This window comes from Erinaceus europaeus, chromosome 16 (assembly GCF_950295315.1).
Source record: "Erinaceus europaeus chromosome 16, mEriEur2.1, whole genome shotgun sequence".
In the NCBI taxonomy this organism is placed as follows: domain Eukaryota; kingdom Metazoa; phylum Chordata; class Mammalia; order Eulipotyphla; family Erinaceidae; genus Erinaceus; species Erinaceus europaeus.
In genome coordinates, this window is record NC_080177.1 from 56,279,442 (window position 1) to 56,302,215 (window position 22,774).

The following is a 22,774-nucleotide window of genomic DNA, read 5'->3' on the forward strand; positions in this document are numbered from 1 at the left end:
TTTTTCATGTGCTTCTCGGCCTTTTGGATCTCTTCTGTGGTGAATATTCTGTCCATGTCCTCCCCCCATTTTTGGATGGGGTTATTTGTTGTCTTGTTGAGTTTGGCAAGCTCTTTATATATGTTGGGACACAGATCTTTTTGGATGGATATGTTGGGTTCCTTAGCATATATCCCCAGGAGAGGAATTGCAGGGTCATAGGGTTGGTCCATTTCTAGCCTTCTGAGAGTTCTCCAGACTGCTCCCCACAGAGGTTGGACCAATTGACATTCCCACCAGCAGTGTAGGAGGGTTCCTTTGACCCCACAGCCTCTCCAGCATTTGCTGCTGTTACCTTTTCTTTTTTTAAAAATTTATTTCTTTATTGGGGAATTAATGTTTTACATTCAACAGTAAATACAATAGTTTGTACATGCATAACATTCCCCTGTTTCCCATTTAACAATACAACCCCCACTATGTCATTTATCATCCTTCATGGACCTGTATTCTCCCCACCCACCCACCCCAGAGTCTTTTACTTGGATGCAATATGCCAATTCCATTTCAGGTTCTACTTGTGTTTTCTTTTATGATCTTGTTTTTCACCTCCTCTTTCCTATACAATATTAAAATTCAATTTCATGATTTCAGTTTTCTGACACCATCCTCAGGGGACCATGCCAGATGCCAAGAACAGGGCCTCCTTTAAAACACCTTTGTCTTCAGACTCTGTGCTGTCCTGGTGGGGTCCCCCAAGCTTACCTGAGGGCTGCTTTCAGGGGATGTCTCTCCAGAGCTTCTTTCATAAACATGTATCTTTCTGTAACCCATGACTTGGGTAGCAGAATAGGAGTTTTAGGGCCATACTAGCCATTCTGTTGCAAGTGTAAATACATAGGTATGAGTTTAAAAATGATACTTGGCACTTGAATTTTTTTTCTAAGTGGGGAGTCCAGGAGCAGTGTGTTTGGTAACCCCTCAATGATCTGATCCAGAAAAGGACACAAAATAAGGAGTTAATGTCCTAAACTGAACACTTCAGGATTTCTCATGTAGGGAGGGAAATACATTGGCTAATGGAGTCTCTGCTATCATGTTCTCTGGTAGTGACTCTAAGTCAGAAATCACACTCATCTGTGTCTGTGCCCACCTACTCCTGGATGACATTTTCTAAACCATCATTAGAGAGGAATAACTATTCCTGTTACCAGGGGAGTTATAATCCAAGCCCTGTCTGGAAAATGTCCAGTCAGTTTCTTTGGCGCCACTTGAGGTGAACAAGTACTGTCCAGTCCCATCTGTCCACCCTTCCTAGAAAAGTGGAGTGCTTACATGAGGTCTTAAGAAGTTTACCAGGGTGGGATGGGACTATGGAAGCAAAGGATCTGACATCTGATGACTAGGGGATCCAGCCTCAGGAAACACAGAATAGTGGAGAAATTAAGTCTTCAAGAACAAGAATGAAGTTCAAAGTGAAGGATCTAGGAAGGACGAAAGAACTAGTGCTTTTAGGATCCAAACAGGAATGACTTCCTGTGCAAATGACTGTCCTGTCAATTCTGGAATTGAACTAACTAGGGGAGAACCAGCAGTGCCTCACATAAAGACTCCTCCTTGGGGGTTTGGGAGAGCATGCTTCCGTTTAAAAATCATGGTAAGGCTAGACTGAAGGCTGTCTGCCTTCTGAGAGTTAGTCATTAACAAAGGACTCTGCTTTTATTTTCTTCTTCTTTTTAATTTTTAATTTTTAAAATTTTCCCTTTTGTTGCCCTTGTTGTTTATCATTGTTGTTGTTGTTATTGCTGTTGGATAGGACAGAGAAAAATCGAGAGAGGAGGGGAATACAGAGGGGGAAGAGAAAGAGACACTTGCAGACCTGCTTCACCACCTGTGAAGCGAACCCCCTGCAGGTGGGGAGCTGGAAGCTCAAACCAGGATCCTGATGCCAGTCCATGCACTTAACCCACTGCACCACCGCCAGGCTCCCCTTCTTTTTAATTTCACTTCCAGGCTTAATGCTTTAACCTGTTGTCAAAATGATTGTAGGTGAGAATACCTTGAAGAAGCCAGTGATTTATAAGATAGTGCTTTTCTTTTGGATATTTGGATTTTTTTCCAAGGCTTTTGTTTGCCCCCCATTATAATGCCCTTATCATAACAGTGAGCATGCTCTTTTTTTTTTTTTTTTTTTTGCTTTTGCTTTTCTAAAATCATTCCCAGAAGTAGAATTGCTACAACGAAGATTATGCACTTCTTTATGGTTCTTTTTATAGACTGCCATATTGCTTTGCAAAGGAGTCATGCTCAACCCCACCAAGTACAGGATCACACTTGCTAAATTGCAACTCCAATAGCATGAGTTTTTTCCCCATTGATGCATATTTAATTGATATAAAATGAAATGTCAGAGTTGCTTTAATTATCAATTTATTTCACTACTAGAAGTCAAGTCTCTTCCATATGCTTTAATTTTATTCCTGATATGAATCATTCGTTCGTATCCTTTGCCTGTTTATTTGAGGCTTGACTTATTTCCGTACATTTTAATGAGTCATTAACTCAAAGTAATAAAGAGAATCTCTGTACTAAATGTTAACATTTCCACTGATCTGTAGTAATCTTGGTGCATCGTGTATGTCTGTGGTTTCCTTTGAGTATCTGATGCTTGAAAGCAGGGATAGGTATTAGTTCTATAAAAGAATGTAGACTATCTTCTCACATGCTGGTTTAGAATTTAATTTTGATCAACTGTTGAATCCTATTGAAACCTATTATCCACCCAGAATCTTTTGTATTTCCTGTATATTTCAGTGAGTGCTTTTCTGATTTGCACTCCACATCTCACAATGACATTTGTTTAATAACCCTACTGTCTCCCCATTGTACTGAAGATCTGCTTTCAGATTTGTTTATGTGCAGCCTAGTTGGTACCACATTCTTCTTTTGAACCAGTGCCAGCTTGAATTTTGCTCCAATAAAATGCAATCCTGTTACATTTGCAGTAATTTTGTTGAATTTCAAAATACTTACAGGAACCTTCATTAAAATTGAATTAAACACACAAGCTAGTCTAAGAGAGTAGGAATTTATAAGAGTAGGCATTTTTATAGTATTCTCACTGTTACAATGTGCACCTTTTTCATTTCATCAAATTAAATTTTATTTTGTAAAATTAAATTTTAAGATTTCATTTTAAAGGTTTAGCTCATCTTAGTCAGTTTCTAAAAAAATAATACTTTATAACCATAGTGAATAAAATCATTCACTGTTTTCAAATGAGAAATGTAAATGTCTTTGCATGGTCAAGTGTCACTTTTTTTTTTTTTTACCTATATGTCATTTATTTATTTATTGCCATGAAGCTTGTCACTGTGGCCCAGTGCCTGCATGAGTCACCCTTCCCAGTGCCCATTTTACAAATAAAGAGACACAGAGATGGAGAAACAATCAGAGAGAGAGAGAGAGAGAAAAGATACCTGTAGCACTATTCCACCACTCATGAGACTAGGGATTTGAACTGGGTCCTTGCACATAGGAACAATGTGCCATACCAGGTTGACCTCCTGTGCCATCATTATTATTTGTCACCTGGGTTAAAGGAAATGCAGTCCTTATCAGTGTTGTGAAGGGACTCCAGCACACTCAGGAAATTTTGTCCAGGGGACATTCTGGAAAGAGTAGAGCAAAAGTAGGGTAGAGAAAGAATGGTAATGTAACACCCTCATAGACACATTCAATAATTTTCTATTTTATGCTCTAGATGCCTACCTTCTAGGACTCTAACCCCAGAAATTGACTGCAGAAGCTTTTGTGGTTTATATTCAGCAAGGGTTCTTTTTAGAGCCTGGAATCAGCAAAGTGGGTCTTGGGGTTCACATTCTAAATGAAGAGATCTTAAAATCTTGAAGATGTTGAAACAGTTATGGTTGGAAATATGCATCTTTGTTGTTTTATTAGGTTTATCAAAGTTACTGGGGAGGGGGCAGTACCCTCTGGGCCCATTAGAAAGAAATGCGAGTGATAGAAATGATTTTAAAAGGACAGGTGATGACTGAATTAATGATCCAGTGGAGCATGGTTCCACCAGACCTGGCATCAGGACACCCACTGTTCCCAAATGTGTTCTGCTCACCCTGTGAGGGCCCCAATTTGTTGCTCTCTGCCAATGATGACAGCAAAAGTCATACATGGCAGAGCCAGAACTACCATCCTAGCTACCTCTCTTAGTCTTCAGGTCTGGATTCCCTTGTGAACAGACCTGTGGTCTTCTATGTAGTGTGTCATATCTTTCCTGGACAGATTGTTATTCTCAAAATAGCATCAAATAGTGAGACAATTCAATGGCATCTATAATTACACCCAAGTTTAAATCCAGACTCAGGGTGTATAAATCAACAAAGTAAACCTTATTTTAGTTCTTTGGCATTTCTTTCTCTGCAAAAAATGAAAATAATCTAAGATTAACTATACAGTGGTTACATTCATTGAATATTATATCAACTCAGTTATCTGCCCAGGTATTCACTCAGGATGCATCAATGTGTAAGGTGAACATGTCTGACTCCTGTTTTCTAGGTACTGACAAAAGTGATTGTGACAGGGCAGAGAACACAGCAAAGATCACTGAAGTTTAGGTTCTAGGAAGAACAAAAAATATGTTTCAAAAAAAAAGATGGATTCATGTTAACTCATGATGAATGCGGTGAAAAATAATAGAATACATAAACCTAAGACTAGCAAAATAGCTCACTTGGATAGTGTGCTGCTTTGCGATGTGTGAGACCCAGGGTCAAACCCAGATCCCACCCCATTGAAGGAAGCTTTGATGCTATGTTGCCTTTTTTTCCTTTGTTTTCTGCCTTGTTGTATCTGAAAAAGTCAGCCTACAACAGAAATGATCTAAGGAAAAAGAAAAGAAAAAGTTTATGGATTAAGGGAAAGTTTTAGTAGGAGTGATCAGAGAAGACTTCCTTTAATGAGCTAGGTGAGCATATAACTGAACATATGGTCAGACTAAACCAGGAGAATACTGGGAGACAAGCATTCTTGGCAGGGAAGCATGTGCAAAGGCCCGGCAGTGGAGGTATGTTTGTGGGCAGTGGAGAGTGCGCTAATTTGGAGAGATGAGTCTGAGATTGGAAAGGAGTTCAATTACTAAAGCAGAGATCAGCAACAGCAGCAGCAGCAAAGATCCAGGCTATGAACTATTCATATATAACCCTCTGGGTAAGAATGGTTTTGGGACCAACAAAATAGCTCACCTGTATGGTGCACCTGCTTTGTCCTGTGGATGACCCAGATTCAAGAGTGATCCCCCCCACTGCAATGCAGGAAGCTTTGGTACTGCTCCCTCTCTCTCTCTCTCTCTCTCTCTCTCTCTGTGTGTGTGTGTGTGTGTGTGTGTGTGTGTGTGTGTGTGTGTATCTCTGTCTCTCTGAGAAAGTTGGCCCAGAAAATGATGACAGTATTTTTAAAGAAAAAAGAATGGACTTAAATTTTTGAAAGAAGTTAATCAGGATGCAGTGGCTTTATGATGGAGACCATATGTACCCTGCAAATCCATGATTTCCACCTGGCTTTCTACAGGGAGACATCACCAGTTTCTGATGCAGAGCCTTCGCAGACATAATGAGGATATTGCCCTTTGACTTCTGAAAAGGAACTCTTTTTTGAAGGGTGGAGGGTGGGTGTGTTCGAGCAGAATAGTGAGGCAATGTGATTGACAAATGGGAAAAGGAGGGCTCCAGCTGCCATGTTAACTGAAACTTAAAAGGGGGCAGGCTCAGCAGGATGTACAGTTTAGAAGCCATTTTTCTAGTCCAGGTGGTTCATGGCAGTAAGTTGAACTGAATGATAGCAGCAGGGTGCTGAGTAGGTATAGAATATATTTTGAAGGTGGCATCACAGGAACTGGAGTATGAAAAGGGAAACAGCAGTAAAGGATGACTCCACAAGTTAGGGTCCTGCTAGACACTGATTGAGAGGAAATGGTCTTCTCTGCCAGCCCTTGGGCTGGATGCCTCTGGCTCTCCCAACATCCTGCAGGTAGGGTTCCCTTGCTAAGGGATAGTTTGAGTTACCATGCACTCTTCTAGAAGCCTACCCCAGAGCTTCCTCTGAGCAGGGAAACAATCTCAACCCTCCAGACTCTGGCCACCACACACTTTAAATTGAACTTGTGCCAGCTGTCCCCTTTCACTGGCCCTGACACTAATCAGTGAACAGTTTGCCCTGCCCATGTGGCCTTGATATTCTCCCAACCAAGCCTTTGCCAGATTGAATTTCCTTGCTGATTCTGTTGACTGTCATTACATGTCAGTGATTGTAGCCATCATATTGTGACTTGCCTTTTTAAACAAGTGATTCCTTAAGACCCTCTATAATGACCTGATCCATCCCAGTGTGCTGTCTTCTTCACCTCTTTTGATTGGTACATTGTTTGTTTACAACATAATTTCTGTATAAAGTCTTATCTCGCTTACCAGACTACACACACAGAAAGAGATAATCTAGATTGTGGTTTAATGTTGTTTTTATAAAACCCAGACTCAACATTAGGGAATGATATAACTTTTGAGCAGGTTACTTAGCTTAAGCCTCATTATTGCTGAAAATGGTAAGTTTGCAGCACTAATTCAGAGATAGAGGAACCCTGTACACTACTTAGTATAGTCCTACAAGCCTACGATAGCATCAGAGCTCATTAAGCCCCAGATATGTCAAATGATCTCCCTAACGGAGCTAAAGGAGCGCTCTATCGCTTTCTCCTGGCCTTTTGTACTCTAGTTTTAGATGCAAAAAAATTGAAGTATTTGAAAAAGTGAAACAAAATGAGCTTCAGTTCTGGCATTATCACCACCATCACATCTAAGCTGTGTGACCTACAGCAAAATAATTATTCTCTCAGATTTTCAAGTTCTTCATGCTCCATGTAGGGAAAATCATCTGAGACTGATCTACAATAGAATGTAAACCACCAGGGCTGGGAGGTAGCTCAGTGGGTTAAGCACACATGACATCAAGCTCATGAACCAGCTAAGGATCCCAGTTCAAGCCCCCGGCTCCCCACCTGCAGGGGGGGGGCACTTCACAAGCGATGAAGCAGGTCTGCAGGTGTCTGTCTTTCTCTCCCCCTCTCTGTCTTCCCCTCTTCTCTTGATTTCTCTCTGCCCTGTCCAACAACAATGACAGCAATAATAACATCAACAGCAATAAGCAAGGGCAACAAAATGGGAAAAATAGCCTCCAGGAGCAGTGGATTCATAGTGTAGGCACTGAGCCCCGAGATAACCCTGGAGGCAAAAAAAGGAAGGGAGAAAGGGAGGAGGGAAAGAAGGGAATAGAAAAGGAAGGAAAGAAGGGTGGAAGGAAGGAAGGAAGGAAGAAAAAGAAAAACAAAAAGAATGTAAAACACTTGTATTAATTAAAAAAAAAATAAAATAAACACACAACTTTGGGGTTTAAACAGACAGGGGTTTTACTACATCAGTTATTTAGGTACAGCAAAATAGGGAAAGGGGCAAAGATGGCCGTAGTCATGATGGCTGGGAGCCATGATTCCATCTGCTATCACCAGCACTCAGCTTCATGTGTTCAGGTCCCGGGGGAAGTGGCATGGTGGGTCCTGGAGTGAAGGAACTGTCAGCAGGAAAAGAGCACAGGCACAAAGGGCAGGAACTGAGGGAGCAAGAACCAAGAGAACAGGAACAGAGCGACTTCTACCACACACTCACTTAAATAACTTTCTGTAAACCCACAATCCCTTGTGGATTTGCATAAATCTGTAGTATGCTCATCAGGCTGATGTCAACAATATGCTAATTACACTATGTCCCCAAAGTTTTGGGCCTGTAGAGGGTGTCGGGCAGTCTCACCAGGATGATTTGAAGAAAGAGCAACCCTAAACTGGTAGCACCAGTATCATGTCCCCTGGAACTTGTTAGAAATACTAGATCTCAGGCCTGGGAGGTACCACAGCAGTTTCTGCAATAGACATTCATGTCTGAGGCTCAAAGATCCAAGGTCCACTTCCTGCAACCATCAAAAATGAGATGATTAAAAAGAAGAAATCTAAATTCTCGGGTCCTTCCCCAGGTTTAATGAATATCACTCATGGAGTTTCTGTTCCAATAGCCTGTGTTTGAACTAGCAGACATGAAACAGTTTCCAAAAGTCACCTCCTGAAAGGATAGAGTAGTTGCAATGTCAAAGTTTCTAGGTTCTTTAAATACCATTAAAATAGCTTCCTTGCATAGTGTGCTACTTTGCCATGTACATGATGCACCCAGCTCCAACTACTTTGGAGAAAGTGCCAGTGCTGTGCTCTCTTTCTCTGCTGCTTGCGTCTGCCTTACTGTCTCTGTCTATAACAAAAACAATGTTTCTGGATTCTGCACCATGTCATCTCTTTCAATCCTACTGGGGCCACTAAGTGTGTCTGCATCTCTGTTGGCACTATAATGAAGGACATGAGAATCAGGCAATGTTTTTAGAATGCTAGAGAAGGGGAAGAGCATAAGCTCCCTAGTGGCTTTTGTTGGGAGTCAGTATCTCTTGGCTGTTTCTCAGGGCTGACGGAAACTAAGAATTGGAGGTAGTTATGGAGCAATTGGAGGTAAAGAGTGCATTAGGTCATACACCTACAGCCACCATGAGCTGTCAGTTTACTTGTGATAATAACAAATGTATGGAGAAAGTTTCAGCTACACTGGAAATTTGTGGACATTATTTAACATGACTAACTTTAGTGTAAGCTGTTGACGCATTTGTAAACAGCAAATAAAGTTAGTTCAAATGATTTCAAAAGACTTCAAAATATTGTGAAGAACATTCCTTTCCTCATTAGCTCAGGAGAACATTTAAGTGTTCTTAAGACCTCTACAGCTGGGGAGAAACCACAGCCCCATTTACACGTTGTTACTGAGTTTATAAAAATGTGCTGCTGCCATGTGTATCATTTTTTTCCTCTAGATGTGTTGTATGACTTTAAAAATCATCTTTTGACAGTGATTTTGCTAATCCAAGTAGTTGACATAAAACTACTATCCACACCCGTGTCCTCTTTTTACTCCACTATCTTGTCCTTTCATTGGTCAAAGTCTTTATGGAGGGCTGGTGTGATGACCACTCTACCTCCCAATGTCTCCTCCATAAAGAGTTTGACCAATGAAAGGACCTGTAGTTCTAAAGTTCAGTGCCTAAAAAGTGATATTGGGCAATAGATGAGAAATGATTGAAATTTCCCTTTATGATGAATTTGAATCTTAGGCTTTGGACTCTCTTTTGGGGCATAGTTAGGGGACCAGTGCTCCAATCTTTTTTCCAAGAAAGGGTGTGTGCTAAAATAAAGTTCCCAGTGGGGCTAAGTGATGGTGCAGTTGGTGGTGTGCAATGACCCAGACTGAAGCTCCCAGTCTCCACCTGCATGGGGGACCATTCACTAGTGGTGAATCAGCTGCAGCTGTCTTTTTCTCTTCCTCTCTATCTTCCCCTGTCCTCTTAATTTCTCTATGTCCTAGCAAATAGAAAGAATATCAGAAAGACAAGAAAGGCAGACAGACAGAAAGATTAAAGTCACAGAGCAATGAATATGCAGGGAGAGACGTGAAGAAAGAGGTTGAATATGCTGACATCAGAGATGTCTGGAGCCTTCAGTTTTTGTATGACAAACTCACCTATGATTAGAATGAATATCGTGTCCTAATGCAGTTCAGAAAATGGATTGCTGGATTAAGGGAAGAAATAAGAAGCAGACAGCAGTGACTCTAGTTTGGGTCGCCCTTCCTTCTCTTTGGTCTGCCAGGAATAGGTAGACAGAGCAGCACTGTCGGCTGAGGCAGAAAATGACGCTGGGATAGTATCTCACTAAAGGAACTATTTCCTCTTAAGTGAATGCACTTCTAAAGTTCCTGGATTTCTGAACCATCATTCACTGGTAAGATCTGGGTAGAGGGGACCCACTGCACCACTGCAGTGAGTGGGCAAACGTCCTAAGTTCCCTCGAAAGGGAAAAGGCCACCAGATGAGATGTGGAATGTGACCATGTGCCTACCCACCTTGCCTTTCTGTCACTAGGCTGTAGTTACATCACATTTGTTTTTCTTTCTCACTCTGACCGCTTCTGAGAAGTTTCAAAGGAAGGTAAGCAGTACCCATGTCACATACATGCTTCTCTGGCAGAAGACCTCTGGATTTCTGCTGAGCCTGGGCACGGGCCATCTCCAAGGAGAGGTTTGATGCCACACAACCCAAGGATGTTGCATGCTGTAGTCCTGAAGTCTTTCCCCACCCCTGGACTGGCCACTCGCTTCTAGAAGGGATTCCTTGGGAGCTTTGCAGCTGAGTTCTTCCTTTGTAGTCTGTCTTCCAAAGTTCTTGACATTTTTCTCTGAGAGTAAGCAAGTACTAACATTTTCCTTTCTCACCCCCACAGGCAGCACAAGGGGGTGGTCACAGAACCCTGCTATATGGCCACGCAATCCTCCTGCGTCACTCTTTCAGTGGAATGGTAAGCACACCTGGATGAATTGTGTGTGTGTGTGTAGTGTGGAGGGGGGGTGGTTGGAGATGAAGCAGGGAGAGGGAGAGACAGCAAGAACCACCAAGGTTCACATTAACAGAAGAATTGGGGTTATAAATAATTATATCAGTAATTGGTTTATCAGTTCTTTCATGTCACTTCAATTTGCAGTTATATATTTGCTCAACATCTGATCTCTGTTATCTTCCTCTTAAGAGAAAGAGGTCTCTGTCTTTTTTATTAACTGAACTCTCCTTGCCACCAGAGTTATCAGGGACTCAATGCCTATACAACTCCATAGCTCCTGGTGGCCATTCATTTTTTTTTCTTTTTGATAGAGGGGGAAAACATTAAAAAAACAGAAGGGAGGGAGGGACGGAGAGAGAGAGAGACAGAGACAGAGACAGACAGAGAGAGATAGAGAGAGAAGAGGCACCACAGTACTACTCATGAAGTTATCACCCCACACACACACATACCCTCTTTTGCAAGCCTTTCTGTGTGGTGACCAGGGACTCCAACCCAAGTCCTCAGGCATGGTAAAATTTGCACTTTGCCAGGTGAGTCACTTCCCACCCTCATTTTATGTAATTTAACCCTAAGCAACTGTAGTGTTTTAGCAGACCAGATGTTCAATAAATATTTGTTGAATTGAAGATTAGAAGAATTGATTCTTTAATATATAAAGAAACCAGCAGATCTACCTGCAGGGGGAAAGCAAGTTGCAAGTATTGAAGCAGGTCTGTAGGTGTCTCTCTGTCTCCCTCTTTAGTCCCCCCTACCCTTGCCATTTCTGGCAGGCGAGAATTCTACTACTGAACTACCCATAGTCCTCTCCATTTATGACTGTAAATATTCAGTAAATAAAGTTTTAATTTAAAAAAAAATAAAGAAACCAAAAGAGCAGACAAACCAAATGAGGCTCTTGTGAAAGCTCTCCCCTTTCACAAGCTAAAGGAAGTGAGGTGGTATTCATCATTCACAGTCTTATCCTGAAAGAAATTGAAGGTGATACATCACTATGTAGACAAGCTAAAGAGATGAAGAAGCAAACACTGATAATCAAGAAATCTGATAAGTAATAATTTGTTATAATCCTGACTAGTTACAGTGAGATTATACCTCATCAAGATTCTAGAACCAGAATTAACCAAGATAGTGATAACTCTGTGAAACTTGTAGGGGGTGAGCTGAAATTCAGTTTTAAATTGAATACATGTTGTAAAACATAGATATTTCAGTCGACTCAGAGTGCTGAGAATCATGTGACCATAATGCATGCCAACCCTAAAGACATTTCCTTTGATTTACTACATGTGTGTTCCTCAGTTCTGCCAGAGTGAGGAAGATCCATCTCCTCCCGCACCTACTAGAAAACTGGTCGATTCATTCAAGAGCTTCCTTTCACACATTTGTATGTGAATTGTGCCACAAAATTTATCTCGAAGTGGTGGGAGTAGCAGATGCTCCCTAAATAATTTATAGATAATAAATAGAGAAAGCATTTATTTATCTCCAGCACTGTGAAGAAGTTGACCTTTTCACTCTAAGCATTCATCTATTGTAGTTCTTCATGGCAAAAGGCAAAGAGCAAAGACAACCCAAGTGGAAAGGTGACTTGAAAGTGGGGACCTTTTAGGCAGCAGGGAAACTTTGTACTATATGGGGAAAGAAGAGGTGATCATTATTTTTCAGAATCTGGGGTGATTATCTAGAGGGTAAGCGAAAGCTAACATCTTTTTCCTACCTGAATAGAATAAACAGAACCTCAAACAGCACACTTCTAGCTTTGAAGAGACAGGGTAATGTCATGGTAAAGACAGATCAAAAGACTTAACTTGGGAGTTGGGCAGTAGCGCAGTGTGTTAAGCATGCATGGTGCAAAGCACCAAGGACCGGCATAAGAATCCTGGTTCAAGCCCCCGGCTCCCCACCTGTAGGGGAGTTGCCTCACAAGTGGTGAAGCAGGTCTGCAGGTGTCTATATTTCTCTCCCCCTTTCTGTCTTCCCCTCCTCTCCCCATTTCTCTGTCCTATCCAACAATGACATCAATAACAACAATAATAACTACAACAGTAAAACAAGGGCAACAAAAGGGAATAGATAAATATTTTTAAAAATTTCAAAAAAAGACATATTTCCTGCCTTCCAGAGCCCCTCTAGAAACCAACCTCCAGTTAATGTATACCCTATACTGGCTAGATCCTTTTAGGATCAATGCTAAAATTGACTTTGAAAGGTGACTTTTTGCAGTACAGTCATTGTCCCTTTTCCTGTGGAAGAAAACTGGAAGTCTAACTTAGAAAGTATATCCTGAAATGCACATCTGCCTCCCTATCTAGTTCAAAGACCAGCCCCAGAGCCTGCTAAGAAAGGAGGCAGGGAACAGGTCAGGAGGACATTCTTCCATGGTTTAGAATCATTTCAAGGCTTTGCATGCACATGCATTTTTATCATTAGAAAAAAAATTATTTTGCTAAGCTTTACAGCCTACTGAAAATGTGGGAAAACAGAAGTAAAAACAAAAGGAGCATCATCATGGTCCTTTGTATTAACAAAGTCAACTTCAATTTGGTGCTACACTTTTTAAGTTTTGCCAAGACTGGCAGGTAGCTCATCTGGGCAAGTGCTATAGTATGTGTGTGACCCAGGTTTGAGCCTGGCCCCTACCACACTGGGCAACTCATAATTATTATTACTTAATTTTAGTTTATTTATTTTCCTTTTTGTTGCCCTTGTCATTTTTTAAGGTTGTTATTGATGTCATTGTTGTTAGATAGAACAGAGAGAAATGGAGAGAGGAGGGGAAGACAGAGGGGGAGAGAAAGATAGACACCTGCAGACCTGCTTCACTGCCTGTGAAGCGACTCCCCTGCAGGTGGGAAGCCAGGGGCTTAGACTGGGATCCTTATGCTGGTGCTTGCACTGTGCGCCACGTGCGCTTAACCTGTTGTGGTACCGCCTGACTCCCCACACTGGGCAACTCTTAAGTGCTGTGGTTTCTTTCCTCTTTTTGTCTGTCTTTCTATCTAAAAAAGTTGGACTGAAGTGGTGAAGCCCGGGTAACAACAAAATAAACAAATTAAGATTAGAAAATAAACTCTGCTGGCGTAAGGATCCTGGTTCGAGCCCCCGGCTCCCCACCTGCAGGGTAGTCGCTTCACAGGCAGTGAAGCAGGTCTGCAGGTGTCTATCTTTCTCTCCCCCTCTGTCTTCCCCTCCTCTCTCCATTTCTCTCTGGCCTAGCCAACAATGATGACATCAATAACAACAATACAAAAATGAGCAACAAAAGGGAAAATAAATATAAAAAAGAAAATAAACTCTGCATACCTGTTAAGCAAATGTACTATTTATATTTACTCCTTGCTATTACACATTCTTGATTAATAGTCTTAATTACTACATAATATTCCACAAGATCAACCTTTCCTTCCATTATTATTAATAATTTGTAAGTTCACAATTTAAGTTTCTCAGAATATTTTAGATACAAGTAGTAGTTGTTCAGTGCTGAAATTGACAATTAGAAGCCAGTTAGGAATGAGACGTTGAGTCCTGATAGAAGAGTATGATTTCACTAGCATTTGTTCTTCTTCCATAGTATCTAACATGTTTGACTACATCAAGATCCCAGACCGATAAACTTGCTTTTGATGTAGGTCTACGGGAGCAGGCCACAGGTAAGTCTACATTCTCAGATCCACTCAGTGACATTTTGGGCTAAGGGCTTTTGAGAAGGATACTGAATAAGTTAGGTACTAGAAACATGTTAAGAACTTACTTCTTGTAAGAGACAGTAGTAAGGACGAACTGAAAAATGGTAGCATGATAAGGACCTACATAATGAAGTATAATGACTATATCAAGGGAATAGTCTCATTTAATTCTTCTGAGAATCCACTCTTTTTTTTAAATCTTACTAGCGACTTGATGATTTACAAAATTATGAGACAATAAGGGTATAATTTCACAGTTTCTACCACCAGAGTGCTGTATTCCCATTACCTCCACTAGAAGCTATAGTAGTTCTCCCAAGATTGTAGATATGAGTTAACTACTACTTCTGTAACTGTCAATATTATTTATGTTCCTACCTTCTCTTCCTTTCACTGTCACACCTATACCTCTTGCTACTTCCAAATGTGTATCCTTTCTTTTTCTTCTCTCTCTTGGTCGTAATGAGGTTGGAGTTCAGAGTCCTCTGGTAATCTTTCCCTATCATTTGTCCCCCACTGGGAGTATGGACCATAAATTTTTGGGGGGTATAGAAAGTTGGAGTTCTGGCTTCTGTAATTGCATCTCAGCTGGACATGGACATTGGCAGGTTGATCCATACCCCCAGCCTGTTTCTGTCTTTCCGTAGTGTGGAGTAGGGCTCTGGAGAGGTAAGGTTTCAAGACAAACTGATGAAGTCCTCTGCCCAGGGAAGTCAGGATGGAATCATGATTGCATCTGCCACTTCACTCATGGCTAAAAGGCACTAAGATAAAAAGCAGGACAAAATGAATAATGAACAGAAACCAAAAAGTAGAAATACAGCAGATGATGATAGTGATCTTACGGTGGAAAAAAGCCAGGAAATCTATTTTTTATGTTCCTAGGGGCTTGTGTTTGATAGCTAACATGGAGTTGGACAAAAATATTGACTGAGAAGATGATGTCAGAGTTAAGAACAGAACTAGAAAGTTGGATTAGGACAGAGAGTAGCTCCCAAACTTGAAGAAAAAGTTGAATTAGGGCAGAGAGTAGCTCCCAATCTTGAAGATATATGAATAAAATTGTTTTCCTACCAACCTGACCCAGGGCCTATATATATTCATACTTAGCATAGGAGCCTGTGTAACCTGGATTCTCTAGGTATAATATCATGCCATCAGCAAAGAGTGATAGTTTGATTTCCCCTTTTCCAATATGTATGCCCTTGATATCTCTTTCTTGTCTAATTGCAGTGGCAAGCACATCAAGAATTATGTTGAATGGCAGTAGAGATAGTGGGCATCCTTGTCTATTTCCCAGTTTTAGGGGGAAATCTTTAAGTTCTCCCCCATTGAGAATGATGTTAGCTGCAAGTTTGTCATAAATGGTCTTTGTTACGTTGAGGAATGGCCATTCTATTCAGTTTCTGGAGTGTATCATAAATGGGTGCTGGATCTTGCTGAATGCCTTTTTGACATCAGATAATATGCCCATGTGATTTTTATCTTTTTTTTTTGGCTGTTGATATGATGAACATTTATTGATATGCAGATGTTGAACCACCCTTTTTTCCCAGGAATGAATCCCACCTAGTCTTGATGAATTATTCTCTTGATATGTTGTTGGACTGATCTGCCAAGATCTTGTTCAGGATCTTTAAATCAATGTTCAATGATATAGGTTTATAGTTTTGTGTTCTGGTAGTGTTCTTTATGCATTGGAAGTCAACATGGTATTTACTTTACAAATGTATTTGGTAGAGTTTACCCTTCTTCAGTTTTCTGGAATAGTTTGAGGAGAATAGGTACTCTTCTTTTAAAATATTATAGAATTCATTAGTAAAGCTGTCTAGGCCTGGACTTTTATTCTTGGGAAGATTTTTGATGGCTGTTTCAATTTCTAAACTAGTAACTGGTTTTATTATTTATTTATTTAAGAAAGGAGCATTAACAAAACCGTAGGATAGGAGGGGTACAACTCCACATAATTCCCACTACCTGATCTCCATATCCCATCCCCTCCCCTGATAGCTTTCCCATTCTCTATCCCTCTGGGAGTATGGACACCCCCCCCACCAGGGTCGTTGTGGGTTGCAGAAGGTGGAAGGCCTGGCTTCTGTAATTGCTTCCCCACTAAACATGGGCATTGACTGGTCAATCCATACTCCCAGTCTGCCTGTCTCTTTCCCTAGTAGGGTGGGACTCTGGGGAAGCAGGGCTCCAGGACACATTGGTTGGGTCATCGTGTTTTTAAGCTATGTACTTCCTCTTGGATTAGGTTTGGCAGGTGGTATGATTCTAAAAATGCATCCATTTCATCTAGGTTGTTCAATTTATTTCCATAGAGGTGTTCATAATATTCATGTGTGGTTCTTTGTATTTCCCCATCTTCAGTTGTAAATTATTTTTTAAAATTTTTTAAATATTTATTTATTCCCTTTTGTTGCCCTTTTTATTGTTGTTGTAGTTATTATTGTTGTTGTTGTTGTTAGATAGGACAGAGAGAAATGGAGAGAGGCGGGGAAGACAGAGGGGGAAAGAAAGACACCTGCAGACCTGTTTCACCACTTGTGAAATGACTCCCCTGAAGGTGGGGAGCTGGGGGCTTAAACCAGAATCTTTATACCAGGCCTTGTGCTTTGTGCCACCTGCGCTTAACCCGCTGTACTACTGCCCGACTCTCCTTCAGTTGTAATTTCATCTCTCTCATCCCTTATTGCTTTTATCATAGCTTTTTCTCTTTTCCTTTTTGTGAGTCTAACTAGTAGTTTATCTGTTTTATTTATGCTCTCAAAAAACTACCTCTTGATTTCATTAATCTTTTAAATCATCTCTCTGGATTCTATTTCATTAATTTCTTCTTTGATTTTAACTATTTCTTTTCTCCTGCTCATTTTTGTATCTCTTTATTGCTCTTTTTCTAGTTAGCTTAGTGGGGGTTCCCGGAAGATGGTGTACTGAGAAGCTGCTAGTAGCTTGAGCTCTGACCACATCTTCTGGAAACGGTAGGATTTTCTGCCTTTAGTAGCCAGTCAATAAGGGGTCCTAGCAGTGACACCAAGGAGGTGACTATAACTTAATTTGGGTTAAAAAATAGAGTAGAGACCCTGCCCTGCCCTACCCTACCCTACCCTACCCTACCCTACCCCTTATAAAGGCCCGTGAGACTCATAAATAAAATGTCAAAGGCCGAGCGACGGGCTCGGTGCCTGATGGGATTGTGGCGGTCTCTCTCTTGTAATTCGGAAGCCGCCACTGCGTCCGGACTCCCTCAAGATGGCGACCTCTCTGGGTTCCAACACGTACAACAGGCAAAACTGGGAGGATGCGGACTTTCCCATTCTGTGCCAGACATGTCTTGGAGAAAATCCCTACATCCGAATGACCAAAGAAAAGTATGGAAAAGAATGCAAAATCTGTGCCAGGCCATTCACGGTGTTTCACTGGTGCCCTGGGTTCGCATGCGATTCAAGAAGACTGAAGTGTGCCAAACCTGCAGTAAATTGAAGAATGTTTGTCAAACCTGCCTCTTGGACCTTGAGTATGGCCTTCCTATCCAAGTTCGTGATGCGGGATTATCTTTTAAGGATGACATGCCAAAATCTGATGTCAATAAAGAATATTACACACAGAATATGGAAAGAGAGATTTCTAACTCTGATGGAACACGACCAGTTGGCATGCTAGGAAAGGCCACATCCACCAGTGACATGCTGCTCAAACTGGCCTGGACCACACCCTACTACAAAAGAAACCGACCCCACATTTGCTCCTTTTGGGTGAAGGGAGAATGTAAGCGAGGAGAGGAGTGTCCATACAGACATGAGAAGCTTACCGATCCTGATGACCCCCTTGCTGATCAGAATATTAAGGACCAATACTATGGGATCAATGACCCTGTGGCAGATAAGCTTTTAAAACGGGCATCAACAATGCCCCGCCTGGACCCTCCCGAAGATAAAACTATCACCACCCTATATGTGGGTGGTCTGGGAGATACCATTACAGAGACAGATCTAAGGAATCATTTCTACCAGTTTGGAGAGATCCGGACGATCACAGTTGTGCAGAGACAACAATGTGCATTCATCCAGTTTGCCACAAGGCAGGCTGCAGAAGTGGCTGCAGAGAAGTCATTTAATAAGTTGATTGTCAACGGTCGTAGACTCAATGTGAAATGGGGAAGGTCCCAAGCAGCTAGAGGAAAAGAAAAAGATAAGGATGGAACCACAGAGTCTGGCATCAAGCTAGAACCTGTTCCAGGACTGCCAGGAGCTCTTCCTCCTCCTCCTGCAGCAGCAGAAGAAGCCTCTGCCAATTATTTCAAACTACCCCCAAGTGGCCCTCCAGCCATGGTGAATATTGCCCTACCACCACCCCCTGGCATTGCCCCACCGCCACCCCCAGGTTTTGGGCCACACATGTTCCACCCAATGGGACCACCTCCTCCTTCCATGAGAGCCCGAGGACCAATCCACTATCCTTCTCAAGACCCTCAGAGAATGGGAGCTCATGCAGGGAAACACAGCAGCCCCTAGCACATTCTCAGCACTCTGAAGCTTTACAGAAGAAAGGGCGCTTAAAATTCCCAGTGAACGAGTCTTGGAATAAGCATATTTTTCCCTCCTTTGTAGTTTCCATGATAGTTGAAAGTGTTCAGATGTGGGCAGTTGGTGAACGACAGCCATGCTTTCCTATGCATATTCAAAGGATTGATGGACTTGAAATATGCTGCTATTAGCACATCTGCTCACCACTATAACGTTACTAATAAAACTTACTGCTTCTTCCCCTTATTTCTATGGGAAACAAGCCAGAACATTCCAAGCGTGAATTGGAATGTCCTGTGGAGTTACCAATGAAACTGTATGTTCATTTTGTATCTATTTGAAGGGAAAAATTGACCTGTGGTTTAAAAAAAAAAAAATGGGCCCATTTTTATGTCCATGGGGTATTTTTATTTTTATCGTCTTTTAAAAAAAAAAAAAAAGATTTCTAGTGCTAATCATTGTAGTGACCTGAGTGTGATTTAACACTTCTGAAGTCACCGCCTCGGAGAGTCAAGTATTGATAGGGACAAGTACGCAGCACAGCCCAGGTCTGTTCTTAGCCCTCCTTTCCTCAGTTACTACTAAAGGACTCGTGATAGTTCTACTTCTCTACGCCACCCAAAAAGAGACAAAAGTAAAAATTACTTCATGTTCCTATCAATTGGATGGAAACGCAAATGTCAGGGAGCTCTGTATCATTGAAGAGACTTGGTGGATGGGACAAAATGATTTTAAAGAACTTTTCTGTAAAACACTTTCATAAACTGTGACATAAAAGGCATCAGAGTGTGTCTGAATGGACTTGTGACCCACAGCTGGAACTTTGGTCTTAGAATGTTTGGATATAACCGAATTGTAGATTGTTAAAAAAAAATTTTTTTTTGATGTTGTGTTTTTTGTTTTTAAAAAATTAAAATGGGTCAGTTTTCCAAAAAAAAAAAAAAAAGAGTAGAAAAAAAGGGAAAAAATTTTTTTTCTTTTAGGTTATTAAGCACACCTCCTCCTCCTGCCCCCCCATAACTAGTCTCTGGGGACCAGCTCCTAGCAGGCTCCCCTGCTGAGCTTCCTTCTTTACCAAGATTCCTGTCCCACCAGGGAGTATCATTCATTCTAAGTCTATACCCTTCTGAAACCTCTGGCCTTTTTTCTTTCTAAGTAGCCAACCCCCCCACCTCACCCCACATAGCTAATTAAATAAATAAAAATAAATAAATAAATAAAACTCTTTCCTTTCACCACTCTTTCATGACTGTTATTTTTCTTATCTTTTTCTTTCTTTTTTTTTTCTTTTTCTCATTCTTGTCATCCTTTCTTCCTTAATCCTATAGCTTCCAAAGCCAGAGGCCCCATCTCCCACACCACCAAACAGTGTGCTTTTTTGAATTCACTGATACACATTTGGGAATTATTTTGGGGAAGAATTCTGACTCAGAGTGGACTCTCACTGCGAGTATCTCTGTTCAACTTCCTTTCCTCCTTTAGCTACCCCTAGAATATACAGTGGATAGTAGATTTGCATAACTGTCTATTTCAGCTATCCTTGTCTAGTCCTGAGGTTTTGTTTTTTTTTTCTCTTTCTTAACAATCAGCTGCCTCTGATTGTTTGAGGTTTGAGGTAATCTGGGACAGGGTTTTTTTTTTTTTACCCTGCTCTATTTTATTATTAATATTATATAAAGGCATATATCTTCCCCCCCCCTTTAGGTTGATCAGAATTAACTCTTAGGGTATCTTTCATTGCTAGCGTAGTGGGTATCTTATCTATTGTGGGAGGAACTTGTCTCATTACTCCTACCTCCTCTACAGACTCTCCCCTCCCTCCTCCTTCTAGTTAGCTTAGTTGTGATGTTGGGTAGCTTACTTGAGATTTTCACTGTTAATATGGCCGGTATCACTATAAACTTCTCTCATACTTCAGCTTTTGCTGCATCCCACAGGGTCTGGTAGTTGGATTGTTGATTTTCATTATTCTCCAAGTAATTTTCAACTTCTCTTTTTCAGTGATCCAGGTCTTATTCAGAAGTGTATTGCTCAGTCTCCATAGCTTCAGTGTATGTTTTTTTATGGTTGATTTCTATTCTCACCACATCATGGTCAGAAAAGATAATTTTTATGATTTCAATATTTATTGAGATTGTCTTTGTGTCCCAACACATGGGTGATCCTTCAAAATGTTTCATGTGCACTTGAGAAGAATTTATATACTTTGGGGGGGAGTTGAATATTTCTATTATGGTCATCTCATCTATGACTTCATTTAAGGCCTCTATTTCCTTGTTGATTCCTTTTTTTGTCCTGATGATATGTCTCTTGCTATGAGTGTGGTATGATGTCTCCAAATATTACTGTGCTGCTGTCAATGTCTCCCTTAAGGTCAGTAAATACCTTTTTGACATATAGGGGTGCACGCATATTGGGAGCATATATACTGATGATGGTTATATCTTCCTATTATATTAATCCTGTGACCAATATGTACTGTCCATGTCTGTTACTTTTCACCTTCTTTACCAAGAAGTCTAATTTATCTGATATTAAAATGGCTGTTCTATTGTTTGTATTATTGCTTTGGAATACCTTGTTTTAACCTGTCAACTGGAGCTTGTTTGTCTTTCTATTGGGTATGTGTTTCCTGGAGACACAGAATAGATGGGTCTTGTTTTTTAATCCTCCTATTCTTTTGACTGGTGAATTTAAACCCTCCACAGTTAGTGTGTTTTATTTTCCCCATTACTGAGAGGACTAATGATTTACAGTCAGCAATAAAATACAGTAGTTGGTACATGTGTAATATTTCTCAGCTTTCCACATAACACTAACTCCTCACCTAAGTCCTCCTCCACCATCATGTTCTAAGACCTGAACACTCCCCTGCCCCACCCACCCCATAGTCCATTACTTTGGTTCAATATACTACCCACTGGGTCTTTTTCCTCCTAGAATAAGATTATGCTTGACTTTGATTTGAGGTTTCCAACTAAAATGTTATTCTTAAACTATGATCTTAATGTGTTGTCAAACTTTGCTGAAAATTACAAAATGAGTGACGTACTATGCTCTCTAAATTTAAGTTGGCCTCCAAATATAAGCCAGATGTCAGCCTTGAAGCATGTAATCCAAAAAGTCATATATGGTCATTCTACTTATATCAGGAAAGCAGCTTTAGGCATTTGGAGAGTTGAAAAGAAATTCAGAAATACTTTCTGGTCATGTGTTTAGAAAATCCATTTTGTTTATTTGTAGTATCTTCAGTAAAAATTAAGGGAAAATATCAACCGACAGTATTGCTCTCCCTAGCACTTTTTTTTTTAATTCCTTACATTAGACCTGGTATGGATTCTGCTGATAGACAGGGAAACCATGAACCAACCCAAGTTCAAAAAGCTAAATGCAAAAGCTAAATGACAAGGGGCTAGTTGACCAATTAATTATTCATAAAGTCCTAGAATCTAAAATCTTTTTGTTTTCCCTCTTTCACTCTCAATTTTTTGCATATTCCCCTTGCAGAGGGTAGTTCGCTATTTGTGAAAGAGAAAGATGTATATGCAGCATAAATAGTGGACAGTGGTCAGTTCACTTTATTGTTTGTTTTTTGAATTTTTTTTTTTGCCTCCAGGGTTATTGCTGGGGCTTGGTGCCTGCACTACAAATCCACTGCTCCTGGAGGTCATCTTTTCCCCTTTGTTGCCCTTGTTTATCATTGTTGTTATTGCTGTCATTGTTGGATAGGACAAAGAGAAATCAAGAGAGGAAGGGAAGACAGAGAGGTGGAGAGAAAGACATCTGCAGACCTGCTTCACCACCTGTGAATCAACTCCCCTGCAGGTGGGGAGCCAGGGGCTCAAACAGGGATCTCTACTTCAGTCCTTGAGCTTTGCATCATGTGCGCTTAAATTGCTGCACTACCATCAGGCCCCCAATTTTTGAGTTTTCTCTAGTTAACACTTGTTTTCTTGCTGTGCTTTATCACTTGTTCAGAGACTTTCTCAAGTATTATGCTGTATGAGTGGATTTCTTTCTTTGTA

At 40.8% G+C, this 22,774-nt stretch overlaps 2 protein-coding genes across 2 annotated transcripts in view; both read left to right on the plus strand.

The window, feature by feature from the left end:
- RYR3 (ryanodine receptor 3) overlaps positions 1 to 22,774 on the plus strand; it is a 691,732-nt gene that overhangs the window by 272,541 nt on the left and 396,417 nt on the right. The window contains exons 4-5 of the mRNA XM_060175180.1: positions 10,415 to 10,489; positions 14,106 to 14,184. Of these exons, the coding sequence (XP_060031163.1) occupies positions 10,415 to 10,489; positions 14,106 to 14,184 (154 nt within the window). The remainder of the gene's footprint in view (positions 1 to 10,414; positions 10,490 to 14,105; positions 14,185 to 22,774) is intronic.
- LOC103112291 (pre-mRNA-splicing factor RBM22-like) lies at positions 17,338 to 19,530 on the plus strand. Its single transcript, XM_060175179.1, is given in 2 exon segments — positions 17,338 to 17,653; positions 17,656 to 19,530. Coding segments are annotated over 2 exon segments (1,260 nt in total). The 5' UTR covers positions 17,338 to 17,475; the 3' UTR covers positions 18,738 to 19,530.